General features: G+C 28.1%; 1 protein-coding gene across 2 annotated transcripts in view; it reads right to left on the reverse strand.

Annotated features, from left to right (window-relative positions):
* Positions 1–1,747: 1,747 nt before the first annotated feature.
* Positions 1,748–13,773, reverse strand: part of LOC147078745 (uncharacterized) — a 146,615-nt gene continuing 134,589 nt past the window's right edge. For both annotated transcript variants that reach the window (XM_085960424.1, XM_085960423.1), the window contains 2 exons: positions 9,866–10,091; positions 1,748–7,312 (listed from right to left, as the gene is read on the reverse strand). In XM_085960424.1, coding sequence (XP_085816550.1) covers positions 7,161–7,312; positions 9,866–10,091 — 378 coding nt within the window. In that variant the 3' untranslated portion in view covers positions 1,748–7,160. The remainder of the gene's footprint in view (positions 7,313–9,865; positions 10,092–13,773) is intronic.

Genomic DNA, 13,773 nt, shown 5'->3' on the forward strand with positions numbered 1-13,773 from the left:
TTGTCTTGAGCTAACTTTTGAATCAGTCTGTATGATAATTGAATTTATCAATAAACTGTAGTTTAGCGGTAACAGGCTCACACGTACACCAATTGTTTTGAGGTAACTGAGAGTTATTCAATCACGGTCAAATGATGGCCCGTAATTGCTCGGTTGCCCTGATCTCGCGACAATAAAAAACAAGGATTCGAGAGTAGATGAGAAGAAAGGATGAAGGCTAGCATTTGACCCAACCATTTTGCATTTTTAAAATATAATTAAAGTAAATAAACCTTTTTGTTCCGAGCCGAAGCATACGGACCTTCAGAAATTGGATGTTATAATAAATAATCTGGCCATTTTATTAAATTAAGTATTTATTGAATTACCAAATTACTTACTATACTAAACTTAGTTTTGGACGCTAAAACAAGAGATGTCACGGAGATTTGAAGCTTTCGAAATGTGGCTGTATAGACGCATCCTCAAAATTCCTTGGACTGACCGGGTGAAAAATGTTGAAGTTCTCAATCGAATGGGGAAGGACCGAGAAGTTCTACGTAGTATCAAAACCAGGAAACTACAATACCTCGGCCACATTATGAGAGGACAAAAATACAGCATTCCCCAACTTGTCATTCAAGGAAAGATCAATGGGAAGCGTAGCAGAGGACGGCGCCGCATTTTGTGGCTTAAGAACCTCCGTGATTGGTACGAGTGCAGCTACACCAAACTGTTCCGGGTAGCAGACGACAAATATAAAATTGCCTTGATGGTGGCCGACCTCCGCTAGGGGATGGCACAATAAGAAGAAGATTGAACCCATAACTGGCTTGATTATAATCTGTATTTTTTAATCTAATTGTCATGTGAACGTATTGTAGCCCTCGTAGTCCAGTACGCAAGATACTGTTACAATAAAGTATTCTGTGATTTTCTCATACCCCGCAATTCTCTTCTATTAGTGCAATACTCCGTTTCCCAACATTATTGTCATGACTTGTTGTAGTGGTAATATATTGCTATAATATATTATGAATATTTAAAAAAAATCCTCTCAATTCTATTAATCGTACTATGTTGCGACTACTTTATTGTGTGACACTGATAGATGAGAGAATTTTTATGGAAAACATTAAGCGTGATCAATAATAACCATTAACTGCGTTTTTTAGTCTTTGGGTAAAAAGGTGTGATAGTATAAAGTCGAAATTATATATATATATACATATTATGTATCTATTTTCCATCGCGAAAATTCTGGGTTCCACATTTGCAAAATGCTGAATAAGCTTCATAATAATAAGATTCATAATAAGTATGTATATACATTATGTGATTTTATAATAATTATCTATAATTTTAATAATATATAATATGCGAATGGTTAAATATGTATTTGGCGATAATTTAAATATGTCGAGTTTGGGTAGAGTGAGATAGATACAACAATGAATCTCAGACACTAACCTTTCGATGATGGGATTTCTGGACTCTTGGAGCACGCCTGGACTCCAGTTCACCCACTCGCACACTTGTTATGTTATATTTTTTTAATTTTAGGTTATTGGTTTAATTACGAGTATTATTGATTGTTAGCCTGGTGGCGATATAGTTGTCACTAAATTAAATATACCCAGAAGAACATTAATGGGCATAATATCAAATTGTTTAGAAGGAATATTTAAGGAAATTGGGTAAAAGGGTGATAACTGTAAAATATCTGAAACGATAAAACGATTGTAAAATAAAAGACATGTTTGTATAATTGAGAATATCTTTATTTCATATAACATCCATCGTTTTGAGATTTTGATTATTTATATTTGAATGTGGTTGATAGGTATTTAATATATTGATCATCTATTTTATAAATACATGTAGGTACATACATAGTTTTTTGATTTTTTTGTTTTCACATAAGCATAATATATTATGATACAGAGTAGATATTGGAAAACAAACAGATAGATACATACAAATTAATATCCATACATTTACATAAATAAATAAACAACAAAAAAGCTTTAAGTATTTTTTTCTTATTAAAAAAATTATTAACCATTGAAAAAAATCATTAACTGAAAGTTTATTTAAAACCGGGTCTGATTGTTTGTTTCCCAATATGGCTAATATTTTACCAAAATGTGATTAGATTTGGACATTTTGACAAAAATATCGACGTCCACTATTTTTGAATCAATATTTTTACACGGATTATTACATAGTTATAATATTATGCATGTAAATAGGATTGATTGTTGCTGAAAATCAATAATATTTATTGTTAGATTGGAAAAGCATTGTTTGACATTTATATTTTTATCATTTCATTAAGTTTATATCGCTTATTTCTAATAAATTAAATTATTTACTTAAAATGAACCACAACAAAAGAAGGCTAAAGGCGCTTCGTAATATTTACACCGAGATGTTTAAAACAATTTACACTGTCTAATCCAACGAAAAACTAATAACCGTACATTAAAAAAAGTCCAAGCAGCAAAAACTGATTAAGTAAGTGCAATTTATTAGTCACTTTTCGGAAAAAATATATTTTTATTCGTTTATTACAATATTTCCTGATGTTGTTTATATTTGGAAAAAAAAAGAGTAAGTAATTAAATTTACTTAAACATTTTTGGCGAATAATAATTATATGAATAAAACTTAATAGCGAAAATCAAAAAACAGTTATTAGTGTTCTATTTATTGATTTTTGATATTATAAAAAAATAAGTATGTAGCAATTTAAGTAAAAAAAAATGTTAATGTTACAATCTATCATACTCATTCGATTATCCTAAATAAAATAGGCTCATTATTAGCATAATAATGTTATCCTAAAAAGATTTACACTACATCGTATATTATCTAACTATTATTTAAGGAAGACATCAAGTGCCACTCAAGGCATTTTATATAATATTTATCTTTTAATCTTATGAACTATTTTACACAATTGTCAATTGGCATAATAATTAAGACTTTTGCGTTGCTATGACTAACGGAATTATATTACTTCTTTACTGCAATATTTATAAATTTGAAGAATACGCAAGGCAGTGTAAAAAATATTTTATAATTATGACTTTATTTCAGTATAAAAAAAATAGAAAAGTCATACCTTTCAAAATATTGGTAATATTTTCTTTTTAATCATCATGCCCTTGCTATTTCGTACAAGGTGGTTAAGAGGGTGAGTTATGTTGATGTGCAATTATATATGTTCCTCTATTTGAGTTGCCTAGAGTCATAACTCACATACTTATTCTAAACATAGGGTTTTGAGATAATCGCAAAAAACCACTAGAGCGCACAGAAAATAACTCCCTTGAATATTAATGAGTAAGTCGATTTACATTATTTAAATATATATATAATACTCCTAACGCTGTAGACACAGCACACTATGTGAAATAGATCTCTCTATATGGTTAGGTTAGGTAAGGTTCATTGAAAAATGTGAGTTATGACACTAACAGTCAACTTTGTTCACGATTTTCACACGGTTTAAAGTGACTTTTGATACAAAACTATTTTTCTTTATAAATATATATATTATTAATGCTTTTAAAATCAATTGGAATATTATTTAACTCAAAAATTATAAAATTGAAAACTGTGAGTTATGACTCTAGGCGACTCATTAATATCTTAAATTTTCTTTATGGCCAGAATTAAATATTTTGTGTAGTGTTCTTGTGTTGTTTTGTTCTTTAATATTTCTTAAAGTAGTAGGAAATCAATTTCCTGATTATGCTATCTACATAGAGTTCTAAGAGTCCATTGCTCTTTTTCTAGTATAAGGCAGTCGTTGATGACATGCGAGATAGTTTGAGATGTGTAACTGTCACGTGGGCAACAGCCATCGTCCCTCAATTTAAATCTTTTTACATAGGCTCGCTTTGCTCCGTGGCTTGTGTGAGTTCGTGTGATTTTATGTTCCTGGCAAGAGTGATTTACGTTTAGAATACATTTCTGCGTTATTGATCCTGTGGCGGATGTTAAGTATTTGTTGGTAATACTTTTGAAGGGTCCACAAGCATTTTTAATGATAAAAGAAAAAAAATGTTAAATTTTGGAGCAGTCTAAATAATTTGTTGATTTTATAGAAAAAAATGTGTACTTATGTCATTACCATGCACTGTCTTTTCTCATTTTATAAATTAATAATTGTTATTTTAATCGTCGTTGTTATAGTATTTTTTTGAAATTATTATTTTATCGGCACGTAATGCGTTTTATACATTGTAAAGTCACATTGTAAAATTAATATTCAATATACTTTCTATTGGAGTTTTCAATTGACTTCGAAATCTCTTTTTCAAATATGGTCATGTATTATAATACTATATATTATTTTTTAAAGTGAATGGGTTTACTTCTGTGAAAATATTATTGCATATTATGATATAGGTAATACTGAAGTAAAGTCATAATTTTTTGTAAATTTTGTTAAAATATAATGAGGTTGAAAGTTACTGAAAGCTGTTTTGTTACAAAGATACTGAAAATAGAAATATTTATAAGACTTTATTATTTTGCTTTAGGCACAATAACAATAATTATTTTTTTTAACACTAAATTCGGTTTCCAATGTACATTTAAGCTTTTTACAATAACGCATATTATATTATTCAAATAGGTTTTTTTCACAAAAATATCGTTGGCTTAATATAATATGTTTCTTTGAATACAGTATGCAGCTTTAGAATAAGAATCATTAAGATATTTAGAGCTTTTTCCTAAGAGTTTTGTTTGAAATGCAACATCGAGATTTGGACAAATGTTTAATTTACATTTTACAATCTACAACCATTAAAATATTTTGGAATAGGATTATATAGGTACATAAAACATTCTATAAAATGTAAAGAATACAACTTTTGGAGCTCAATTTTTGATTGTTATTTCATGTCTAAAAAATTAAAAGATAATAATCTTTATGCTTTTTCCTGTAAACTTTTACAAAACTGATTGTCAAAGTCTTCAAATAAAAAATAGTTATAAGGTCAGCAGTAGCTACTATTGATTTTATAAATATATTGTATAAATTTCCATTTTAACCGTTATCTTACTGTGCTAAAGAAAATCTACCTGTTCTGTGCTGTCAAATTGTGTTACCCACCATCTGAGTATCCTGATTTAACAATATTTTAAAATGGAACATACATATAGATTACCTATGTTTATTATCTTTTGTTTTGTCAACTATTTTATGGATACTTAAGATAGGAAGCAGATTAATGGCATAATAATTTGGAAAAAATAATATTTAAGAGCTTATGTAACGTCAATTGACATCACAGAATAGGCGAAGTTATACAAAATATTCTGATATATTTATGTAATACATTTTTATAATCTTTTCACATTTAATGACATTTTCGACATTTAATTTTTGTCGTTAAATATTTCCAGAGTTAATTAGTTTTAGGTAAGTATACTTTTTTATTTAGTTAGAAGTTTTGGTGTACTATAAAAATTTCGTTTAAAGAAAAAAAAAACAATAGATAAAATAATTAGTTTTGTTAGAATAAAATTAAAATGGGGGTAATTTTTTGAATTAATTTATTTATCTACCGTTGAGTATAACTAGTTGGAATACGCACACGCAGTTCATTTTTTTACTACCTTTTTGAGGGCTTACTTATATAATATTTTACAGTGATTTCAATGAATCCCAAAAATAGCATTGAACTACTTGGAAGACAGATATATAAGTACAAGTCGTTTCTGATTGAAATAAATGCAATACATTCTAAACTAAACTTTCTAAAATATCCTAAAACATACCAATATTTCGTTTATCTTTCAAGACAACAAGGGAATTATTTGGTTATACTATTGTCAAAGATAATTATATAAACATATAATAGTAATTAAACAAAATTAACAATTAAAAAAAACCTTCATTTTTGCACCGTAGAAAATATCATCGTAAAAACTTTTCGATTACTCTCTTAAAAATCCAATTGGAAATTTATTTATTAACTATGCATTTATCTTGAATTTCCTTTACAACTTTTTTTGGTCTTGAATATGAGTTGAATAATAGGTATTAAAATGAATAGTATACAAATAAGTCTGATGAATATGATTTCTCTCTTAACTTATTCACATTCATCAATATTTTATTTTATTTTTTTACCAAAATTCGTTTGTTGTACTAGCACCAACAATAATTTAGCAGTATTCGATGGTTCGGCTATCTTTGTGTATTAATTTTTAAGCCTTTTATCAAGACAAACTGATTTAATAATAAAATTTTCAATAGTGCTAAAACTCTGAGATAGCATAAAAATATAATAACATACTACAGTCATAGACCAATCATCAAATAATGGAATTGATAAGCTTGGAAAATCCAATATATTAAAAAGTGTTTTAGTTAGATTTGACGCCAATAAAATACAGTTGGTACACATACGTAAAATTTTGCGATCTCATTTTCCACAGACGAGGAAATAAGTGATTTTTGTGTCAAATAACTATCAAAAACAATCAATGAGTCTACTGGGTATCAAGGCGTATATTAGTAATGAATGAGAATAGTGAAAGTCACAATAATCTTTTATCAAAATAACGATTGTCCGTTTTGATGTGATAAATATGTAAATGTGATGTACTGCAGACTAATTAAATGATACATATTAGGCTGCGCGTCCATTACGATGGCCAATGGGTGCAACTCGACACAACGGCCAGTGGATGAGTATAACCATACACAGTTTATGTATTATGTACTGTCTAGATATAAAGAGAAATGAAGCGGGGTAAATCGTCAGTTCCGCTGTTGCAGTGATAAGATGAGGTAATATACACACGAGGGTAAGAGGAAATCACTGTGCGTGGTCGTTGATGGGCCATTGCATCATGTTGCAGCGACTCATCTGCCAATGGGCACGCATGTTCACATCAGAAGTATATACTACATACTTATTATTGTATTTTATTTTTGATAGTATTTAGGTTTTGCAGGACTATGCGGTTTGTGAAACGGTGTGTAGGTATATATAACTCGATTTAATAAATTTCATTGGTAGTCACTCTAAATTACTGCTGGTGCTATTATTTCAATATATATATAATATATAAACAAACATATAGTATAATAACAATCAGACAGATTTAAAATTGTGCAATCAATCACAGAGAAAATATATTTCGATCTAAGATTAAGAATAATTGACGATAGCTTTCGTAATGAGTAGTACAAGTGAAAATGAAAAGAGAGTGTATTTTATATGGAATGAATTGCCTCGCGAGACAGCGTTCAAAGCTTCTTCGGTGGGCTCGGGTTCGAGTACTTCTGCTACCAACACATCAACTGGAAAAAAATGTTTTATTTATTAAAACAGTCATTAAAGTATAATGACTATTATCTTTTTGGTCGAGAAAATAAGTCCGATGATCAAAATCCCGAGCAGTGAAAATGCCAACACACATTCGATATTCTATTAAATCCCACCTATAAAAATATATAGGATTTTTTATGTTTTATGTTTAACTGATCACTTAATGAGTTTTACTTGAATAATTAAATCGTTTTACGTAAGTTCGTGAGAATACTTCTTAGATTCTTACAAACGATATTTTATTACAATGTCTTATTATTTATTTTAATACTATTAAGGTTTTTAGTGGTATTTAAAATTAAATTTGAAGTTTCCTTATTATTCTGTTATTTGTTTTATATTATCTACTCGTTTGAATAGTATTATTATACTAATCTTCTGATGTTAATTTTAACTCATCATTTATATTTGGCAAATAAATTTATACTTACTGAAGTTTACAAGATATTATATATATTATATATATTTTTTTGAGGATTATTTTGAATTTTGAATTCTGAGTTTTGACTTTGGGAAATTTGACTGTAAAGATTTTCATCTACACTCTAAATTGTGTTATGAGTGAAATCAAGTCGTTATTTGTGATTTTAAACGTTAAATTTCTAGTCACATATTTTTCCATTCATAATGTAATAAAATACAATATTTTAACTACAAAACCATTTTTCTTAAATAAAAATTTTCTAAGTGATACCCAATTTAAATATTTATCGTTTTTTTAATCGAAAAATTACAATTAAAAATATGGAAAACTCTTCTTTAGTTAATTTTACTGTCAGAAATAAATTAAGTACATTTTTTTTTAAAATATAATAATAATAATTATTCTTCATAAAATAACTATTGTAGGTACTTAGGAAAGTGTTTGAGCAATAATTATTATTATTCCACCTATATTTAATATTAAAATATACTTACTGTGTAAATCATTTGAAATAACTATGCTACCGTTTATACAATGTGTTCCTTGTTATTTTTTTAACGTCATGAAGATAACCCAACAAGGTATTTACTATTAAAGTTTGATAAACAGATATTATAATATGTTCCTGAAATCTATATTATGTTATTTGAATGCATCACTACGTTCTCCCTACAATATTGTAGAGGTCGTATATAGCTTTACTGAACTACGTTGGAATAGGGTTTTATGGTGGTTTAAAGCTCAAAATAATTTATTATTAAACACAGCTCAGTTGAAATATAGAGTCATCTCATGAGAGATAAGGGTTTGCTTCCTGGCGTGTCGAGAATATTATTTTGGAATTATAGAAAGGGAAACGATAATTTATAATGTGTGTTATAGATATGGTGCCAATCATAATATCAGTAGTATTTTTCTTCCACTGTATTGATAACAAAACGCAGAATTTTTACCTTTAACAAAGACAAATAAAAATACATTAATATATTTTCATATGAAATCACTATTTGTAATTCATGTCAATACTTTTGATAATGATTAAATTATTGTTAGTAAATTATTTATAGAAAGTGGAATAGTTCAGAAGTGCTTGATATGATATATATTTTTGACTATTATTAATCTTAAGTAACTTATCAATTACTAAAATATTAATTATTAACTTGTAAGTTGGTTCTCTTATATCTGTTTTAATACTCAAATATAATAATATATGAAATGTTCAGTTTATAAAAGACAATTTTTGTGGTGTCCTTATTATATTTCCCCCATATTCACTAATACTAGTCTACAGCACAAAAAATATATTATATATAAAAGAGATATGTAATAAAATAAAAATGAATGATAATATAATATTATGTACACTACGCTACTGTTATGTACAAAAAGTACGAGAGACGTATTAATAAAAAGAATACACTCCCACATTATTTATTTTTTTATCTTTAGTTAATATTATTTAGAACAATATTTTGTCGATAGTTTTAGAGCTTAATATAGAGAACAATAAATATTATTATTTTAAATATCATAAATACTTCCAATTAAAACTGTTAATCAATTAATAATAATTAATCCAACAATGCTCACGTTTTGTAAAATTATTATTCCATTAATATGCATTAATGCATAATTTTTAAATTTGAACTCATTCAGCGTTTTTTGTTTGTTATTATAAGACGCACTTTCGTTTAAAAAATATATATAATAATATTATAAAAATATATATAATATATTTAATCGAAAAAACACAACACTATCTTCATTTTTCATAAATCCCACAATGAAAATACAAATCAGTATACTATGATTAACCCTTCTTTCTCTGCGGTTTTACGTAAAATATCATTTGTTTCAGCAATTAAAAGACGCTATCATTTTTAAGACTTATATGGTTATAATCGATTTAATTCGGTAATAATTTTATTGTAATAAAAGGTGATGTACCTACATTTTCCCCATTGTTAGAATAATTTCAGATTACAGTAGGTAATCGATTATAGTATGCACGTAAGCTTTGTAAGGTCACATAATTTCAAAATCTATAACACCGCAGCAAGGTAATAAAATCCAGGTAAACACCTGCCACAATACTCACCAATAACGGTGTGGTTTCTCGCGTCGGCATAACGACCCGATGGTCCGCGGTAGGCGGGAATAGTCGCCAAGCATGTTAACGATAGCCGCCCTGCCGCGGCGAGCCTAAGGGCGGAAACAGCCACGCTCAGCCGTTGCCCGGGGGGCGGTTTCGTCGCGCCCAACACCGAGTACAGCCCTGGCTTTTGATGCGCCAGTGGCGGCTGCGAGGTCGCATCGTCATCGACCTGGTTTATAAAAAAAACAGATTAGCATCACGTAACTATGAATATACCACGCTACTGTTTTATTTCCTACACCATCATTTTTAATAACAGAAAATATTTTAGAGTTTATCAGTGATGGTAATAAATAATAGACCTTGATAAAAATTACACCAAATTACCATTGAATACGGATAGCATAAAAATATGGAGCTTTATTAGTCAATTAAAAACATCAATAAAAATATTTACCGATAAAATTTTACGAATAGATTTGAGCACACACCAAAAAGGTCCAATATACACGGATACGAGGGGTGTATTTTCAAAGTGAATTTATCCATTACTTGACGAAAATGAGTTATGAATGCCAGAATTTAAAAATAAAATTTTATACAAGTATTTTTTGTAAGTATAGAAAAACCTAATAGCATTCAATCTAGTAGAAAAATCAACTTCAAAATCGATGTGTTAGTAACGAAAGTAACTTTTTTGAATACAAAAAGCATGACGTCTAACATCAACACAGTAAACAGTTTTTTGGCTTTTGCAAAAAAATTGTTAAAGTGAAATAAGTTCACTTTGAAAATACACGCCTCAAAAATGAAATATGTGTTTATTTAATATTTTTACGTAGTATTCTAGGTTCTAGATTAGCTATTTTTTTCATTTAAACCCTATTAGGGAACGTTCCCCTTTACGAGTGATTTCCCTTAATAATTAAATTTAATTACGATACAAAAACAATTATGTTTTTCTGCACTATTATTTCAGTTTATTTCAGCATTGAAATAAATGAATCGGCTTGTCAAAAATTATTAAAAAGAAATCTTACAGACACAGTATATTATTTAATTTTCGTAATACGACCGTAGTATTTTATTTGATAGGGTTAATAATTTAGTTACTTAAGCGTCTTAAGACAGTTAATGTTATGATACAGACATAATCTCTTAATTATTAAACTAAATAATAGATCTATTAATTCTCATTTCAAATTAATGTTATATGATATTTCCGTTGTGTTTCAATAATATCCTCGTACGCTGTTCATTCAAAGCAAAGTTTCTCCTGATTTGTAAAGGGTGGCATTCTCAAAGGAGACTATTATAAACATGTTATTAAATTTCAATTTCTAGTATTGTTATATTATTACTGAGTTCCACAAGTTTAATTGTAAATTATTTAATTTACCAGCACTATTAGTTCGAGATAACATTATTATTATGATATTATCTGACATGCGGTTTGTTGAATTTTGAGCGTATTTCATTGTTGAAATTTTGGTTTAATATTTAGTGCAAAAATAAAATATAATTTTATAGTAATCAACGTAAAAAAAAAATTACTATTCAGACTGTGGGTAACAAATCACGTTTTTCTGATAAAAAAATATTTATTCTAATTTTATATTGTGAAGTTACTGCCAAAAGTCTCAAAATCATGTTATGGAGTAATTACAATCTGAAGATTGACATGTCCTCTAAAATCGGGCATAATGCTTACCTCTTTGTGCTTTATATTCATGTTCTATATATCTGGATGCCTTAAAGTTTCTTTCTAGTATACATATTTATATAATATGGACATTTACTTCGTTGTTAACTCTAAATACCGAAATTATCGACATACCAACTTTTGGCAGCAATCCCACAATATAATATGCTATGTTATTAAAATTCACTAAAAAATAATATGTTAGCATATATATAATTTTTAATATTTTAAGTATTTAAATTGATACTTTTAATTATTAAATAATTCGACGTAAGTAAATTCGAAGTTAACGAAGGGAAAAAAAAGTTTATGGATTCAACCGCGTTAAGGTGACAGGCGTTTTATTTGAAAGGTTTTATCGAGGAAATGTACACCTGTAAAAAATCTATGTATATACTATTATATAGATAAAAGTATAACACATGAGACAAAGTATACAATTTCCATTTCCTTGTATACATACGTAACATAAATCAATAGATTTCCGTCTGATATAAAATACATATTAGTGTCATGAACTTAATATTATATTATTTTAAAATAAATGAACATATTTATAATATTATGATGAGAATGCATATTTAAGTAAGAAGAAAATTATTTATATATAACCTATACTTTTCCAAAACAGTAGATATTTTACTCAAGGTAATTGATTATAGGTATATCTGCTAAATTATTTAAAATACTTTTTGACTTTTATTGAATTTTTTATATTTGTCTAAAAAATATCATTGTAGATACCAGTGACATTTATGATACTAAATTATTGTAAAATAACGTGATGTTGATGATAGATTGTAGTTGTAAAGTCGGCTAACTTCTATTTTAATTTTTTTATTAATTCTGTGAGGAACAAACATTGCTTAGCCGGAAGACATGGCTTCTTACTATGGCCAAAAATATCAATTTTGAAGCTTTTGTTTTTACGGAATTTTCGGAATATACTGGTACGTTTGCGTGAAAAAAATAATTACGAATAAGCTTTTTCGGTGGTTTGGACATAATATTAATATGTTCCTAATGCCACAAGGGAGTCTAATACTACTCGTTCTTGAGGCACAACTGGACGGTTTGCATTTGTATATAAGAAATTGAAGAATAAAAACTCTTTAATAACAATTAAAAAATGACGAAAATTGCAACTATACCCTCGGTTGACTTATTTAAAACAAATATTAGTTTCAACAGTATTTTTTTCCTAAATCGTAAAATATCTATTTTTGGAATAGTATTAATATATTAAAAGTACACGATCACTGTGTATACAAGATTTAAAATAAAATCAGTGTTTGTGCTAGACACATAAAATAATAATTAATAATTATCATATTGTAACAGTTAGGTGTCATTAAAATGTGCAGCTATGCAAAGTGACTTCATGCTACGATGATTTTTATGAAAAAGGCATTGTTAATAAAATGATAATAATGGATAAGAATGAATGCATTTAGTTTCATTATTTTTACCTAGCCAAGGAATATATTAAAGCAGTATTTTTAAGGTAGTTTTATTTCAATTTATAGATTTAATTTAAAAAAAAATGTAATACTATGTCGGATTAATGTCAGTTCATAGAATTCCATAATATATCATAAGTATTCACTAAAGTAAGTACAGAGGATGGGTTTATTTGGCGCCGCCGGTTGGACGTCGCCGACTGGACGACGCCTACTAGACGACAGATAATATCTACTAACTTTACAATTTAAAGCAATAAGTAGAAAATCACGTATCTACCTATAATAAACTGTGGTTTATGGATGTTGCAAAGACCCTTTTTGAGTGGTTTTACTTTTGATTGATACAATATATTACTACACAAATCTTTAACATAATAATAAAATGATAAAAAATATAGGACAACATTTAATATTGGTCGAAATTTACAACATTTTATCCACAGTATTGCACAATTCCACCCACACACAATCACACCCACGATGGCCGCCCGGCTAAAGCATCGGCCTATAGAGTCGTGGGTATCATATTCGAATCCTGGGTCTAACAAGTACACATAATATTTTTTTTTTTTAATTTGTGTATGAGGCTAACCTAATAGGTTGAGCAAGTGGCTGACATCTATTTCTCGAAAAAAAACTAAATCTGCTAATACAAACCTCCGCTCTATAGAGACCCATAAGATCTTATTAAGATCTGACATGGTCAAAAAAACAATCTGCACAATCTCTTAATATATTACGTCTTA

The sequence above is a fragment of the Rhyacophila brunnea genome, unplaced genomic scaffold, assembly GCF_057557595.1.
Source record: "Rhyacophila brunnea isolate RB1 unplaced genomic scaffold, BYU_Rbru_1.0 scaffold_11, whole genome shotgun sequence".
Lineage (NCBI taxonomy): Eukaryota > Metazoa > Arthropoda > Insecta > Trichoptera > Rhyacophilidae > Rhyacophila > Rhyacophila brunnea.